Here is a 16,359-nt window from a genome sequence, read left to right as displayed (position 1 = left end):
GAAATGGAAATGTGGTTTTCAGATGCGCCTGTTAATGGTAGGGGAAAAACTGAATGTTTAACAGTGCGGTAATTGAAGTCACTCAGAATTCTACTTAAAGCACAGAGTGAAATACAGTAGAAACGTGGGCTTGATTCTGAAGAGCAACTCTGTATTAAAGGATCTACAGTGGAACTTTTATACCATGCATTGGACAGGTATCTGTGCTAAACAGAGTATATATAACTATATATACACATATAAATGCCTGATTCTGTGACATTAATCAGGTGCTGGTTTATTGTACAGCCAAGAAGATGTTAGAGCAACGACGACCAAAGAAGTTACTCATAAAGGAAAAAAAAAGTGCACGATTTCGGCCTCCAACGTTGACTTCATTATTCTTAAGTGTTGCATTGGCTGATGTTAAACAGATGCTGTTCTGCCTCTTTGTACCTAAGTCGAACATAGTTTTATTTCAGGAAACTTGTTTTCTTGTTGCTGGTTGATGATGGAAAACTGTTCACTATTGAACCGAGTCCTCTTTGATAAAACCTGTACATACAGAAAACATATTTTATGAGAAAAATCTTATTTTCAATATTTAAGTGTTATTTTATTAGCAGACGGTTGTACATATTTTAGGTGCTTCCGTGTAAAAAGCGAACTGTAATTTTAGGTGGCAGAGGAAGTAACAAAATAAACAAAAACCTAATAAACCCACCCACTCTACAGAGCTTGTGATTTATGCTGCTCTCAGGTTCCTCTGGTTGCTGGTGGACTTGGATCTGTGCATTAGGATGGTTTAGTGTTGTGAAAGAGTCCCTTTATCCTCCCCCCCCTTTTAAACACCAGGTACTGATCAGAGCCTGTGTTACGTGAACGGTGATTTATACGTGTAAAGAGAAAGGGGTTGATGGGATGTTTCCACTCGCTTTGGTTGGCTGCGTTTCGCTAACACACCTGCGTAACTTTTACTGTTTAAAGTACTTTTAAGGGGTGGGGGAGTGCTGAGAAACAGGTTTGCGTGTAATTGCTTTTCAAAGGGTTGCTGAATAGTTCCAGGCAAAAAATTATACGTGTGTGTGTGTGTGTGTGTGTGTGTGTGTGTGTGATGAAAAGGGGGTGAGAAGGCATTTCCAGTCACTTTTATACTTTGGTAAATGCTGAAGTAACAGTTCAGTGCAGTAGGCCTGTACTTTTAAGGGGGGTGCATGTGTAAATACTATACATATATATATATAGGTAAATAGGGAGGTAAATACCATATAAATATATACGATTTACTTCTGTACAGATGGGTGGGCAGGAATATTCCTGGTTAGAACGAGCTGTGGTAAAACGTGGTCTCAGAAAGGGGGGGGGGGACGACACGGGACGGGGACAGCTGCAGAATCCCCCTTTCTACCTCTCCCCCCTCAGCAGCATCAGCGGCCCTGCCTCGGGGTGGGGAAGCTCTCACAATTCCCGGCCCCTTCCCTCCTGGAAAACGGGATGGGAGAGCGCGCGGGAGGGGCGGCCCGGCGGGAAACGGCCGCTCCTTCCCTGAGGTAACCGCCCGTGTGCGGCGGGCTGGGAGGAGACGGGCCGGGGGCTCCGCGCGGGCTGCACGGAGCTCACCCGCGCTCCCAACCCGCCTCCCCGCCTCCCCGCCTCCCCGCCCCGGAACGCGGCTGCCGCAGCGTCCCCGCCTCGCCGGCGGTGCCGGATGAGGCCGCCCTTCTCCTTCCGGGGCGCTCGCTATGGTCGCCGGGTTGGGGCGGAGGCAAGATGGCAGCGGGGTGGCTGTGCCGGCGGCTGTGCCAGGTGAGGCGGGAGGGGGGATGAGTGTGCCCGGTTCTCCTTCATCTTTTCCTTCAGCGCCGGAGGGGAAGAAGGGAGCTGGAGCAGCCGCGGCGTTGAGAGCCTCGGTGGGCTCCGCCGGGCAGGGGAGGTGCGGTGGCTTCCCTTTGGCTGTGGGAGGGTTGGGGATGTGGTTCTTCCCCTCACTGTCGGTCCTCAGAAGGCTGTTCTGCAGGCTGGTTTTGCGGCAGTCGCTGTAAGGGAGGGTGAATTAGAGGTAACTTGGAAGACATAGAGTCCTAGAACAGTTTGGGTTCAACGCTCATCTGGTCCAAGCCTCTTAAATGCTGGATGCAGATCAGAACCTCTATTGTATTGACTGTGATTTATATGTGTAACACACGCACAGAAACGGGCGAAGCCCATCCGTTTCTAAAGTTTCAACTCTTAAAAGCTATAATGTAAAAGACCAAAAAAGGAAAACTTCTTAGGCTACCAGTGTTTTCTGCTGGTTTTGTTTGCTGAAGAGTGATGGCTTTCTTTCCAGGTGAGAAAAGTTTACCCTGGGGATTTCCTGTTCATGTTCTGAAGCCCTAACCTCTTTTCATGTGTATATGTGCTGTGTTCTGGGCTTGCTTGCCGTTCAGGCATGTGGATACTCCAGAATCTGACACCCAAACAAAATGAAGGCTGTTTTGCATTAGGAGAGGAGTAATTTTGTTCTGTGCGAGGCCTTGTTTCACGCGGGAGATGGAGTTCTGGAAGTGTTGCAGTCCGAGTGTCTTCTTTACCTACTACGATGGCCATTAGCAAGAGCGTGTCAAGTATGTTTAAACCCTTAAGGAGAGACCTCAGAGCAGCTCCAGTGCCTAAAGGGGCTACAGGAAACCCGGAGAGGGGCTTTGGACAAGGGCCTGCAGGGAAGGCCAAGGGGAATGGCTTTAACCTGCCCGAGGGGAGACTGAGATGAGCTCTTAGGCAGAAGCTCTTCCCTGTGAGGGTGCCCAGAGAAGCTGAGGCTGCCCCATCCCTGGCAGTGCTCAAGGCCAGGTTGGACACAGGGGCTTGGACCAAGCTGCTCTAGTGGAAGGGGTCCCTGCCCGTGGCAGGGGGCTGGAACTGGATGAGCTTTAAGGTCCCTTCCAACCCAAACCAGTCTGGGATTCTATGAAAATATACTTTATTGCCTGCTGAATGCCATCTTTGCTACCTGGGGTACTCATCGTGTCATTTTGTCAAAATTGCACCGAGCACCTCTAATCTAGTTTACAAAACCTTTTTATTTGGTGCCTATGTGCATAACTAGTAGCAAAAGGAGACGACATGGGGGTGCACACTCGTGAAATGTTGTAAAGGCTGTGGAGCTTAGGATGTGGGACAGAACATCGTTACGCTTTGTTTTATTCATGATCATGTGATAAAGACTGTAATTTTTGTATCCAAAGCCACATAATACAATATGATACGAGCGTACATACCTTTGCGTGCAAGTAATAAATCCATGTCACAAGGTAAAGCAGTTAGAAGTAAAATAATACATAGGAGAGACTGTACACACACACACACACAAGAGGGATACTGCTTTTAGTTACAATTCCAACCAGTAGTCTTATATCTGTCATGTGGGGTCAGGTTCTGTGCCATGTCCTTGATTCACAGTTGCCCTACAATGAATACAGTCTTTTATGCTCATGGGCCTGTCTGCTCCCTAAAGTGATGTCAGCCGATGATGTTAGTGTACTTCTTATTGGTGTTGAACGAAAGGGAGGCAGTGTTCTCACTTCAGAGATAGAGAATGGAGGTGCAGAGAACACGATGATTTTATCAGATTTATTTTTTTTAGTTTTAGGTATTAAGGCTCAAGTAGTTCCGAACGTGAACTTTGAAGCATTTGGAACGGTCATGAAGTATAGTGGCAGATGTTCTGTACTCCTGAAGTTGCTTATTGTGTCATGCACTTAAGAATGTAACACCAGCACTTGCCTGTGAGCATCTGGATCTGGAAGGCTTGCCTGAGGGGAGACGTTGAGCTGTGCTCTCCAGACAAGAGGCTGCTTTGTAAATGGGACACTCTTCCTGCTGTCATCTTCCTTATTGGGTGCAGAATTTGTGGGATAAATAGCGAACGAGGCACAGTGATTTCAGAAAACACTTCCATTAACTGCTGATCTATAATTAATATATAATGCATACTGGAGAAGATATGGGACCTAATAGCATCATGTAGTTACTCATATCCATGAGCTACTAAATTGAGTTTACCTGGAAAAGTGTCAATTTTGGCTGCTTTCTGATGTTTTGATCATACAGCCACCTACATAACTAATGTGTGGGATATGTGTCTGCTCTCTTTAAGCTGTGACTCTGGCACCTGTTAAATAAGAGTAGCAAGGGGCTGGATAAGTAGCTAATTTTGCTTCAGCATTCTGCTGCAGCCCCGAGTTTCTCTTAAGCAAGAGAGAGTTCTGGTTCCCCCACCTTTTTTTTTCTTCCCCTTAAGTAGTCTGTAACTTTGCCAAATTGAGAATTAGTGCAAGGGAGCTGGAAGCCACATAATGTTCAGAAGGGAGCCATTATTTTAGTATGAAAGGCAGTAATGTTACGTCTTGATTAACAGTTGTATTCCCCTTTTAACACAGAAAAAATCATGTTATCTTTTAAATATGGCTCATTTACTTGTTAGAAGGTTTTAAATGTTTTCTTCAAAAGAACAAGTTTTCAAACCACAAGGAACTTTCTGTTGCACTGTGCCCTTAATGTGTTCCCTTTTTTTTAGGTGCTGTTGTATACTAAAATACATTTCTATACTTCTGTTTTCTGGCATTTTCTGATAAAGCAAACTTTCTAGTTTGGCAGATCAGTGCCTAGGAATGTGTTATGCTCTGGTGTGCAAAAAAGTAATCTTTAATAAACCTGTGTTAACCAGCTCATTTACAGCTGGGGAAAAAAAACCAAACATAATCTATTTCTTTTATACAGGGATCAGCTTTTCCTGTCAGTTATGCAAGCAGAATTATGCAAAAGCAGTGTTTTCTTCTGTAAGTATAAAAGGCCCTCCTTTCTGCTTCTCATCCACAATCCCGAAAAATACTCGTCTTTAACAACTTACTTTCTGCTTTCCCATTACCACGTTTGTAGAAACTCCAGCTTGGGAGCACGACTGGCTGGATCCCATGTTGATACACAGGAGCCTAAGACTAATCCTTTGGTAAGTGTTTTATAGAAGGGTATTTTGTATGTTGTCTTAGTAATAAAGAGGGCGGACAGAGAAGCTTCCTTTATTGCAGCTTTTTAAAGTTCTGTCTTAATGATGTCAAATTTGCCACGAAGAAAGAAATTTAGATTATTGGTATTTGAGATTTCCCCTCCCTTGCCCAGCAAGATTCTGTAGTCCACAGTTGCCTCTTAGTCACTGTTCTTGTTTTCTGTGCAGCTGTAACTCTGTGAAATACAACCATCTTTTTGGCCACACTCAGTTCAATGCCTGCAGTATCTTAGACTAAGGCCTCTGTCTCTGGCTTGGAAGCTGGGAGCCCAGGGCTGAGGAGGTGGGAAGTTCATGAAGGCATGAGCTGGTTATCTTGCTTTTAGAATCGGAATGCCTTGACTTTGAGGAGGACGTCAGAAGCACACGCTCAGTCTGTATGACATATGCAAGCTAGCCACAGTGTAAAGGCAGTACTAGATCTAAAGTACAGACCCAGCCTTCCTGCTGTGTCTGGTACGTGCTGGATTTACTGTGCTAAACTGTGTAAACTGGGAGTAAACTTGTGGGACGGTCTGTGCTTCCTGCACACATGAAGGTTTTTCAGGTGATCAGTAGCCCAGGCCATCAGAAGTTGAAAGTCAAAAGAACTGTAACTTACAAACTGACTTAGTAAAGTGAGACTTCTGGTTACTGTTGGTAATGTTCTAGTTACTGTCCATATCCAAGTGAAGTCTGAGAGTTTGAGGTATGCTCACGCTGCTGTTTAAAATACAAATGTTACTGCTCCAGAGTTGCTTTAACACCGACTTTCATTCTTGCCCTTGCTAATGTTGTCCTCCTTATCTGGCATTCACTTCCTTTGTCTGATCAAAAAATCTAATCTAAATGTTCAGAGGGTGGGTAGCTCTTCACGCTTCTGTTTTGCCTGGTAAGAGTGAGAACTGTCCATCAAGGTATTACTGCCAGCTTTTCGCAGATAAACTAAAATAAGCAGCTAGCAGTGGGGGCTTTTTCTTCTTTTACAAATGGGGCACCCAGGCTAAGAAAATGTGTGGGGCACGTGTCAGCTAAGGAGAGCGTGGAGTAGTAACTTGTGTCCTTTCTTTCAAAATGCAGGTATCTATTTCAGATGAGCCAGAAATACTGTACAAGAGATTATCCCTTCTAGTTAAAGGCCACGATAGAGCTGTGTTGGACAGCTATGAATATTTTGCAGTGCTTGCAGCTAAAGAACTTGGCATCTCTATTGAAAAAGTGTAAGTAACTGATCTGTAGAGAGATGTGGTGTCAGATGCTTCTTATGTCACTCCTGTAATTCAGGTTCTGTGCTTTTTTCAGAAGAAACAACTGTAATCTGACATATTTTCTCAGATTATAAATCTTGCACTTCTTGGATGGCAGCACAGTGATGGGAAAGCAGCAGCAGTTCTACACTCTGCACTGCAGTACTAGAAGTGCATTTTAACTACGTGAAGGGTGTTGACAGTACTCTTAAGTATATTTGGCAGTGCTTTAGCTTCCCCGAACTAATGTTGGTTAATACCAGAGGATTAGCCATACCCATGTGGGTTAATTATAAACTTAACAGTGTCTAATACTTCCTTATAGATCTTCTAAGTAAGAACAAGGATTTCAGCGTAATTGTTCAAATAATTTGTATTACTTTATATAAAGTATAAAATTATATAAAATGACATTTTGTGCTTTGCTCAGATATAACCCTCCAAAGAAGATAGAACGACTGACACTCTTAAAATCTGTACATATTTACAAGAAGCACAGAGTTCAGTATGAAATGAGAACACATTACCTGTGTTTGGAGGTAAGAAAGATGAAAAAGAGCAAAAAAAAACAACAAAAGCACATTCTAGGAACACAATTCAAACACGTTAACAGATGTTAGTTCAGGAGTGAACACAAACCTCCTGGTTACTTGGGTTGGGGAGGAGAGTGCAAGGAATAGCATAGAAGAGCTGACCTAGGTATAGCCAACGTAACACAAGTTATTCTGAATGTACAGCCAACATAATTTTTTGGTTAAAAGGCTGATTTTGGCATCTTAACAGCTGAAGGAATGATTAAAAAAAAAGGTAGAATGGAGGGTTATCAATATGTTTTATGTTCTTGCTGTCCAAGAATAAGCGGGATGAGAGCAAGATGCAGCTAAGTCATTGCCATTACTAGTCACCAAGGGTTCTCTTCTTTATGAGTTTGTCTGTTGTTTTTGAAAATGCATGGCTTTGCCATATGCCAGTGTTGTGTGGTAAACTAGAACTGCACGGGGGATATACAAGAAAGGAAGTGTGTGCAAACCACCAGCTCAATGGCTGATGACACAGACTTGTGTATGGTTTAGAATGCAGCTGTGGTCGACTTTCTTAGAAGAAAGGTTTACTGCCTGTATTTTGTGGTTACTGGGTTTCTTACTGTAACAGTGCTTAGCAGAATGGGACTTGAAGTCCCCAGACGTTCATGCAGTACAAATGGCTGCCCACAGACCATAAGCACTGGCTTTGCTATCCAGGAGAAACTGGAAAATCAGTAATTCAATGGAATTCTGGAGTTCCAGGATTTGTAATAAGCGTGAGCTTTGAGAGTATACAGAAGCCAGTAATTTTTGCGTAACCTGTAATTAATTTTATCTGATGTGTGCAGTGTTATGATCCACCCCTTCCATCATAATTAGTGCATTGTGGAGTGAAATAGCTACTTCCTACTTGTGTGAGAGTTTTGAACAGCTCAAACGCCTGTGTTCAGTGTTACGGCAGCTGCCATCCTGTAAGATGTTTGGTCCCATAGCAAGAGCTAGAGAGGCTTGGGCAAACCTTGTTTGTATTCTGTTTGTAATATTAATAATAGTAGCTCATTAAGAGAGCATTACTTCTGTTTCAGTTAAAATACATAACGGGCAGTACTGCTGCAGTTTACTTGGAGTATGTGCAACGAAACTTACCCGAAGGGGTGGCCATGGAAGTAAAAAAGGTAAGTTTCCACATCACATTATTAACTGTTATGAAACTACGTCCAGATGCAAGTACCAATAATTACCAAAGTCGTTAGCATCAGCAGAGGAAACGTGTTTAGCTTGGAAGGAACGTTTTCCAAACTATTGGAACAGTAGAGAGGCTGCATTGCTTGGAAACGTCACTAGGTGGCATTTCTAATCTGGTGCCTGTCTCAAACCAGGCTAAATGAAGCAAAGTAGTTAGGTATTAATCAGTTGGTATAATATATGATTATTTTGCTTCCCTTTTAGACTAAGATAGAGAAAGTACCTGAACACATTAAGGAACCAGTTTGGGATACAGCACCTCAAGTAGAAGAAACTCAAGTCAAGTCATGAACTTACCAGGTACTTGGCTCCATTGCTGCTGAAATTAGTCGCTTCTATCAACTTAATTTACTGAGATGGTCTACTGTTAAATAAAAATTCTTTTATAAAGTAGTTAATAAACTCCTGTTCCATCAAGTTACTCTTGATCACAACTCTAGTACCTGTAGACTGAGCAGCTGTAAAGTGAAGAAGTTTGACTGTGCTCTGTGATCAAGAACTATGGTCATCTGTCGTATGTTTGTAGAAAGTGAAAATTTGTTTTTATTTGTTATATATATATATATGTATATATAGCTAAAAATCAGAATCTCCTTTTAATGGTAAATGGCTTCTGAATTCTGAAGTACTTGCAGAATCCACTTCATGTTTGTGCAGTGGTTAGTGTTGTGGATGCCAGATGTTTTTTACTATAGCTCCTTTGAAGTAACTGAATCTCAGGTGTACATACAGCATGTAGATATGTACATGCATATTACTTGTAGTAAGTCAAACCCCACAATCTTGGAGGACGCTGAGGCATCCTGAGACTTTTCTAGGCTCCTACTGTTCCAATAGTCTCATTTCCAGTCTTAGTAACTGCTTCTTAACAGAAGAACACAGTGATCACAGTATAAATGTGAGACTTCCACAGGCTTACATCGCTAACTGAAATTAACTGCTTGTAGAACCGCATTGCAAAGCAAATGGTTACCAGGAGTGACTGTGAGTAGGACGAAGGGTGCACTGTTTTAGTTCACTACAAGGAAAGTTGTGGCCTTTTTCTCAGCTGGCTGGGTTGGTTATTGTGTAAACGTAGCCTAGCTGGACACTACTTGTGCTTAGAGGAGAAAAACAGTACAAATAGCAAATGAGCCAACTGCTTTGAAGGTTAGTTCACCATGAATCAAAGGAGATAATACTAGGTGCAAAGCCGTCATCTGTTGTGCCTTCAGACTGCATTAAGCACTTCTACCTTTACTAGGTTAGAAGGAAGGACACAGCTGCAGGAATCTGCTCCAGTATTAAGGGAGTGCTCGGATCTGACTGCTATTAAAATAATTTACAGAAGGAATAGCCAACTGGGTCACAGGACAAGCCAACTAGAGAGGCTGGATCGTTCTTCCCGAGCACTCAAAGCTCTATGCAGTCACAAAAGCAAAGAAGTCCAGTGTTGTTATCAGACAGAAATGGACATTCTTAATGGGAAACAGCTGGAAGACAAGAAACCAGGCTTGTGCTTGAAGATTATCTGCATTTTCTAGCTGTAGAGAGACCCAAAGCTGTTCCAGAAGAAATACTTCATGACAGTCAACAGTCAATGTTGCTGGTATCACTCGTGATAGAGAGGAAGCTGATAGAGCATACAGCTTCGTTGTATGTTGGGAAAAGCCAGTGTGCTTTCAGAGCGATCTCTGGACCTTAACTCTGTTTTCAGAGCTGTAGCTAACTGCCATCACAGGGCATCTCCACCCTGAGAAAGCAGAATGCCCTGTGCAGCATCTGGTGTTACAGACCCGTGTTGACTAACAGCGCCATCTACTAACCCCACTAGGCCGCACTTCTCATCCATACGTTTCCCTGTATGAAACTTCCTCCCTTTTAAGACTGTGATCCTTCCCTGCTTCCTCTATCTTCCCCTTCACATTTAGGTGTTTCCTAAAGCATAGCAACATCTTTGTCTTTATCTCTACTTATGCATTTGCATAACACTGTAACCGTGCAATACACTCTGATCATCTTTTGCTGTCCACTAATGTGGCTTCTGACTTTCACAGTATGGTTATGATCCTCATTTACAAAACTTTGGATAAACTATTTTCATTCTTCTTTTCCCATTCTTTTAACTCAGTTCTGCAGTTTTGCTTTCTGCCACCTCAGGAAGTACCAACAGCAACACTCCAATCATTGCATTAGGTCTTGTCTCAAGTCATCTTTCTACCTACTGAGCTGACCGTATCATCTCATTTTCAATCAGAAAATTTTCAGTTGATTTTTAGAGGATGCTAATAAAAATGCCATGCTTCGTACCACTTATAAACATCAGTATCTGAACATGCTGCCTTGTGTTCTTGTAAGTGAGACATCCAAAGCTTAAATGATTCCTGTCTGAACGCCAGCTGTTGTATTTATCCAGCAAAATTGCCAGAATTTCATGCCCTGAAGTAAAGGCAGCATATCCCACAGAGGATGTTCTGTGTATCCCAGCAAAGCATTCCTGCCTTCCTAGAACTCCAGTTTGAATCTGAAAGAGTCAAACCACTCTCAGTGTCAAAAGTCACATAAAGATGTGAGCACTTTCCCCTTAATGAGAGAGGGAGAGGATTTCAGTCATGGAACTGCACTAAATCCTGGGGATCAGTTCCATCACTTTTTTATGAAGGAAAGATGGATGAGAAGACTTGATGGCATGCAGTAGCAAAGCCTTGACTTTCAGTATCCAGTAGTCTGCAGTCCCACCCTATAATCAGGACACAGATTCTGAATAGTGCTGCTCTTGCCCCAGCTCATACTTCATCAGTCCTATCTAGCAAACAACTTTAACCTAAGACAGTCGTTCCGAAGAGATTTTAAAAGGCTTGGTTAAGCCAATGCTCTGTCTTTCTAGATGAAGTTTTCCTATATATGAACTCAGGCAACAATAAACCTTCAACCTCATTACCTTTCTTTCCTTGCCCCCAGTTCAAGTTTCCCTGTAATCTGCGTGTGGCATTCAAGGGTAGACACCTGTAGTCTGAAATCAGATCACACTCCTGCCCCTGTGCACATAGCTGTATTCTGTTCTAGCCTGCTGGTGTACTGTCACTGAGCACTTAAGAACATCTTTAATAGAAAAAACCTGAAAATGCTCAAGAAAACTGACAGACCGATGAGCAAGTATTTTATGCCATATTCTCTTTTTTAAAGGGTAAGGCAGATAACTGAAACTATTTGCATTAACAGAAAGAAAATGGTCTTTTCTGAGTGGAGTTACTCACAGTCAGAAGACTGCTTTATAACCATCCTCCAGCTTGTAAGGGTAGGTGTCTAGCACTATCTGCTAGTATGAGAAAATGCTTTCCCAAGGGTCATAGCAAATACATGCCATGTAAAGTTGTTACAAAAACCCACACAGTGGTAGCAAATACTAAGAAAAGTATCTTGAAAGCAGCTGCCGGATCCAACGGTGAAACTTCTTCATTCCATCAGTGGTTAGACTGTCTCAATCTGAATAGGAGCTCTGCTAAATATTGGCACTGAAACTGGCAAGTTTTTGAGTACATTCAGTCTTTAAAACCCTTGGGCACTGCCAGCAAGCTGGAGGTGGATTTCCTTCCACAAATACTTTGTGACTAACTGCTGCCAGCCTACTTCAGATGTCCAAAAATATACAGACCAGGATATTATGTAAACAAGATATAACAGCTGTTTATAAAACATTCAGGTCTGTAGAATGGTATAAAACTAAATCCAGAGCATTCACTGATCTTTCTTTTCTTTGAGCCATTGCAAAATTGTCAGGAAGGCTCTGCTTGGAGCCAGTTGTGGCAAAATCCTATTACTTGTGGATTAAAGATATTTTTAAACCAGTTTAAATTGCCCCGCATTTCCAAGACACCCAGTGTTCATTTGCATACGACCATAGCTTTCAGTGCAAAACCAATTAGTGAACAGTAACTTCTATATCGTGTACTATGGTATTTAAGGATGTAGTATGAAATTACTCTCAGCATTTCATCTAAGTGCTCTAGAGCATGTTTCCCTTTCTTACGCACGCCAAGGGTTACCAGTCATGCTTGCAATGTTACCTCAGGTTTGGTTTCTATAGTTAATCTTAATCATACCACTACAACTTGATTGCCTGTTAGCTTTAATCATAGAATCACAGAATAGTTGGGGTCGGAAAGGGCCTTAAGGTCATCCAGTTTCAACCCCCTGCCATAAGCAGGGATGCCTCACACCAGACCATGTCACATAAGGCTCTGTCCAACCTGGCCTTGAACACTGCCAGGGATGGGGCAGCCACAGCTTCTCTGGGCACCCTGTGCCAGCGCCTCAGCACCCTCACAGGGAAGAGCTTCTGCCTTAGATCTAACCTGAACTTTCCCTGTTTCAGTTTGAACCCATCACCCCCTGTCCTTTCACTACAGCCCCTGAGAAAGATTCCCTCTCCAGCATCCCTGTAGGCCCCCTTCAGACGCTGGAAGGCTGCTATGAGGTCTCCACTTAATGTGACTATACAGCAAGCTTCTCTCTCTAGAAGCCTTTCCTGCCAGTCTGCATTTCATGTGCCAGGAAATTAACTGCTGTATTTTATTCCATGGAAGATACAGCCAGTCCAAGGGAATGTAATAGAAAGCTGTAGTTAAGTGCTTCAAGTCTGTTCTTGTCTTAGATCAAACTGCACTAAAACAGGCAGAGTCTAATATCTATCCCTTCAAATTAGAAAGTTGCGTTTCTGACAGTAATTTATACGCCAACCATGACAAATCCCTAAGGCACTCCAAGGAGCTCCTGTGACAGAATATCAGGGCACCAGGGAATTGATGTACCACTGTGTGCCCATGTATATTCAGTGCCTCAACTGACCCAGTTTCTGTAAGATACAGGAATGGGATATTTCATTTACAGTAGGAATATGGAAAACCCTTTTAATTCAAGCAGTTTATTAGTCCAGGTCAGTGCACAGAGCACGTTTCTATAACATTTTTCTACATGCTTTTGTTTGCGAAGCATTATGGGATTTGGGGTTTCGCATCTCTCTGAAAAAGAAGTTGCTGTCTCAGTTCAATCTGAAACTCCTCCCAAAGAAAAGACCTTTCTTTGGAAACACTGCTGCATTAAAAGAAGCATCGTAGACAAACAGTGCATGTTTTCTTCTTCCTACTTCAATAAAATACCACTTTAGAGTATCAAAAAGCACATCTGCTGATGCAAGGGCTTTCATACATCAGCACATTATTATCACTCATCTTTCATTCCCTTCTGCCGTCTAAATACTAACTCTTTGCTTCGGTATTAGAATCATAGAATCATGGAACAGTTAGGGTTGGAAAGGACCTTAAAGCTCATCCAGTTCCAACCCCCTGCCATGGGCCAGGACACCTTCAACTAGAGCAGCTTGCTCCAAGGCCCTGTGTCCAACCTGGCCTTGAGCACTGCCAGGGATGGGGCAGCCACAGCTTCTCTGGGCACCCTGTGCTGGTGCCTCAGCACCCTCACAGGGAAGAACTTCCAGTTCAAAATAAGAGAGTTTTCTGTGTTAGTTACTGAAAATATTTATAGGGCTTTTCCCCATAACCATTGGAGTACAAAGGTTTCACCTTTTGCTCAGAGAAGGTTAAAATATCTACTTTGTGGAGACACAGTGCCATCATAACCAACACCAACTCCAAACATGTACAGCAACTTCAAATACCTAGAACTGATTAGAGCTGCTTTAGCCTGTGGTGGTCGTGCTGCTAAGAAATTACAGTAGAAGGTTTAGTTTGCCATCAAAAATCAAATGCTGTGGTGAATCTTTAAGAACAAAACTATCTTTCTGCATTATCCAAGAGGGGACGTGCAAAAATAAACCCATAGATTAGTTCAGTAACTACTTGGAAGAAAAATGAATGCTAGTATTTGAAACAGGATCAATTCTAAACTGACAAATTCTTCTCTAATGTTAGCACCCACCCAGAAGCAGAGGAAGTCAGATGTGTCTTCTCTTTTCTCTAGCATCTCATTCAAATATAGACATTCACTTGGAAACACTTGATAGCCTGTCCCAGTGCAGGGTACCCAGGCTTGGAGAACCTGGCCTTACATGCTCTCTCCAATGCATTTTCAGCAAACCAGGCATGGATGTACTGCAGAACTAGTTTGGAATGCTGAAAAGAACATACCCGTTTTTTGTGGGTGGCCACAGGAGGCTTAGGGCTGTGTCTTCATTCCCTTCTTTCACCTTCAGTTTCCCATTTCTGGCACACAAGCTGGAAGGCACATGTCCACCAAGCTGGCAGGTAACATGTAGCTGTTGTATTATAAATGCTTCCACGTAAATGTTTGTGGGGTTGGGAGTTTTTAAACTAATGTTGCTATAGGCAGCACAGGGATTCAGCCAGCTTATGTGATTCATGTATCTTGGATCTTTCTAAAACGTTCCCCCAAAAAACATTTTGAGAGACATTGCATTTAAGATGGTGTCTTCCCCATATTCTGTGTTTTTTCAGTGTGTAAGCTTGGTAGTTCTTTAAAGAATACTAAGTTAATGGTATGAATACATTATAGTAACCACAGTGTAAGGAATTACAGGTTCAGTAAACATACCAGCCATTTTATTGCCAAAAGAATTGCAGCTTGATTTTCAACACCATCACTTGAAATACAGCATACACTGGCAAAAAGAAAAACAAAAGCAGTGGCAAAGCAGTTTCTAAACTTAGTTTCCATCAGCAAAATAAGAATATTAGGCTAGATCTGGCTGGTTGAGAACAGATGTTTAATACAAAACCACCCAGCAGTTCTGCTCTTAGCTAAATTAAGACTAAGCAAACAAGAAACTTGCATAGAGAAGTAAAAAATACTTGCCTGAATAACTTTTTCTTGACCATTAATTCCAGAAAGGGAGGGAAGAAGGAGTTTTAAAATTCTTGTCACCTTAAATACAGCCATGCTCTGCTCTTCCATAGGTCAGCATAGCCCCTTCAGTTGGCTTCCAAGGGTGATTGTGTTACCCTGGTGAGGAGAATAGAGTCATTCTTTCACCAAGAAAGTCATGCCCCATCCTCACAGTTCCAGAGCCGGGCTAGTTCTAGAAGTGCTCGTGGTCTTGTGCAGAGGACCAGTTATGATACGTTAAGTACCCTGTGAGCAAGTGGAAGGGTTTGGGTTATTTTTGTGATAAATTTCATTTTATTTTTCAAGTCAGCAGCTGCCAAACCCTGTGTTTGGTCATGGCTCTGCTTTTTTATTTTCACTGGTATTTATTTTCTTGTTGTCCTCCACATCTATGCAAACAGCACAGCAAGGCAACGTCAAAGTAGTTATCTTTGTGTAGTGCCAGCTGTTACCTGGAGTGATGTCTAGAAAGAGGCAACAGAGAAGGTGAAGCAAGGGTAGGCTGAGGAGAAGGAGGGAATTAACTCCTCTCTCACCCTTCCCATTGCTTCAAGCCAGTATCTTGAGTTACGCATCTTTCTTTTACTACATGCCACAAAACAGGGTAAATACATCAATTAAATGTAGTACATAAATTTAACTTTATAACCTATATGCTACAGTCCATGGTGTAACTTACACTGCCCAAGTAACTTACAGCAAAACGATTTGAAGTTTAGCTCTCCATTGTGCATGTGGAGAAGGAAAGAGGGTGAGCAATACATTTATTGCATTATTCCGGTACATTTATTATCTAACTAAAAACAGAAACTAAAATGGAAGTCTGGCATCTCACAAGGGAAAAGGCAGAAGTAGAACAGGAGGGATGAAGAAAGCATAAAATTGCTGCTGCACTGCTACCTGAAATGAGACAGAAGCACGACGGCAGCAAGCTAGCAGTGAGGAGTCGCTTACCTTCAGGTTAGTGGAGAAGGAAGCAGCTTTTATAACCCATGTGTGTCTGGAACGTCACACAGATACAAGTGCTGACGGTACACAGGTGGCAGCAGCACACTGCTGCTGACAGGGTTTAGTCGGGGCTGCTGACAGAATTAGGGCAGCAGAACAGATCACAAGTAATTCAAGGTTTTTGCCTCGGTTTTCTTTCCAGTATGATTGCTGGAATCAAAGATGTTGGCACTCAGGAGATCTGTAGAAAGAGCACTGTCAGTGTTACATTACCGTGCTAGCAACTGGAAGCTCCATGGTACATCACAGGATTTCACTTGTTCCAAAATGCCACAGTTCTTGCAGCTTGCTTCCAAACTGTGAAGGCGAGGGAGTGCTTGGCAATTGGGTTTCATTTACACCAGAGCTGTGGAGAGAGCCTCTGGGGAGCCATGTTCAGCCCTCCCGCTGCGTTTCCCTTTCTCCACTCCTTCTTCTGGCTGTAAAGCCCTGGGCTGCACGGGTGCCAGGCAGGGGATGGCTCCTCTCCCTGCTCCTAGCTGCAGGGATG

The 16,359-nt window shown here is 42.8% G+C and overlaps 1 protein-coding gene across 5 annotated transcripts; it reads left to right on the top strand.

Moving 5' to 3' along the window:
• Positions 1-1,649: 1,649 nt before the first annotated feature.
• Positions 1,650-15,501, top strand: MRPS10 (mitochondrial ribosomal protein S10). 5 transcript variants are annotated; one of them, XM_057398515.1, is made up of 8 exons: positions 1,650-1,785; positions 4,741-4,799; positions 4,900-4,969; positions 6,086-6,225; positions 6,683-6,791; positions 7,862-7,951; positions 8,226-8,321; positions 14,933-15,501. In XM_057398515.1, the coding sequence occupies exons 1-7, from the start codon at positions 1,750-1,752 to the stop codon at positions 8,310-8,312; spliced, it is 591 nt and encodes a 196-aa protein (XP_057254498.1). In that variant the 5' UTR covers positions 1,650-1,749; the 3' UTR covers positions 8,313-8,321; positions 14,933-15,501. The 5 variants fall into 5 exon arrangements, with proteins under 5 accessions (XP_057254498.1, XP_057254496.1, XP_057254497.1 ...); XM_057398513.1 differs by lacking the exon at positions 14,933-15,501 and adding an exon at positions 10,161-10,337 and having other exon boundaries at positions 1,651-1,785; XM_057398514.1 differs by lacking the exon at positions 14,933-15,501 and adding an exon at positions 9,265-10,113 and having other exon boundaries at positions 1,651-1,785.
• Positions 15,502-16,359: the final 858 nt, after the last annotated feature.

Source organism: Pezoporus wallicus, unplaced genomic scaffold, assembly GCF_028554395.1.
Source record: "Pezoporus wallicus isolate ANWC-B61680 ecotype Strahan unplaced genomic scaffold, APGP_CSIRO_Pwel_v1 contig_11493, whole genome shotgun sequence".
Classification (NCBI taxonomy): domain Eukaryota; kingdom Metazoa; phylum Chordata; class Aves; order Psittaciformes; family Psittacidae; genus Pezoporus; species Pezoporus wallicus.
The sequence above is the reverse complement of the archived record's forward strand: the minus strand, read 5'-3'. Positions and strand labels throughout refer to the sequence as shown.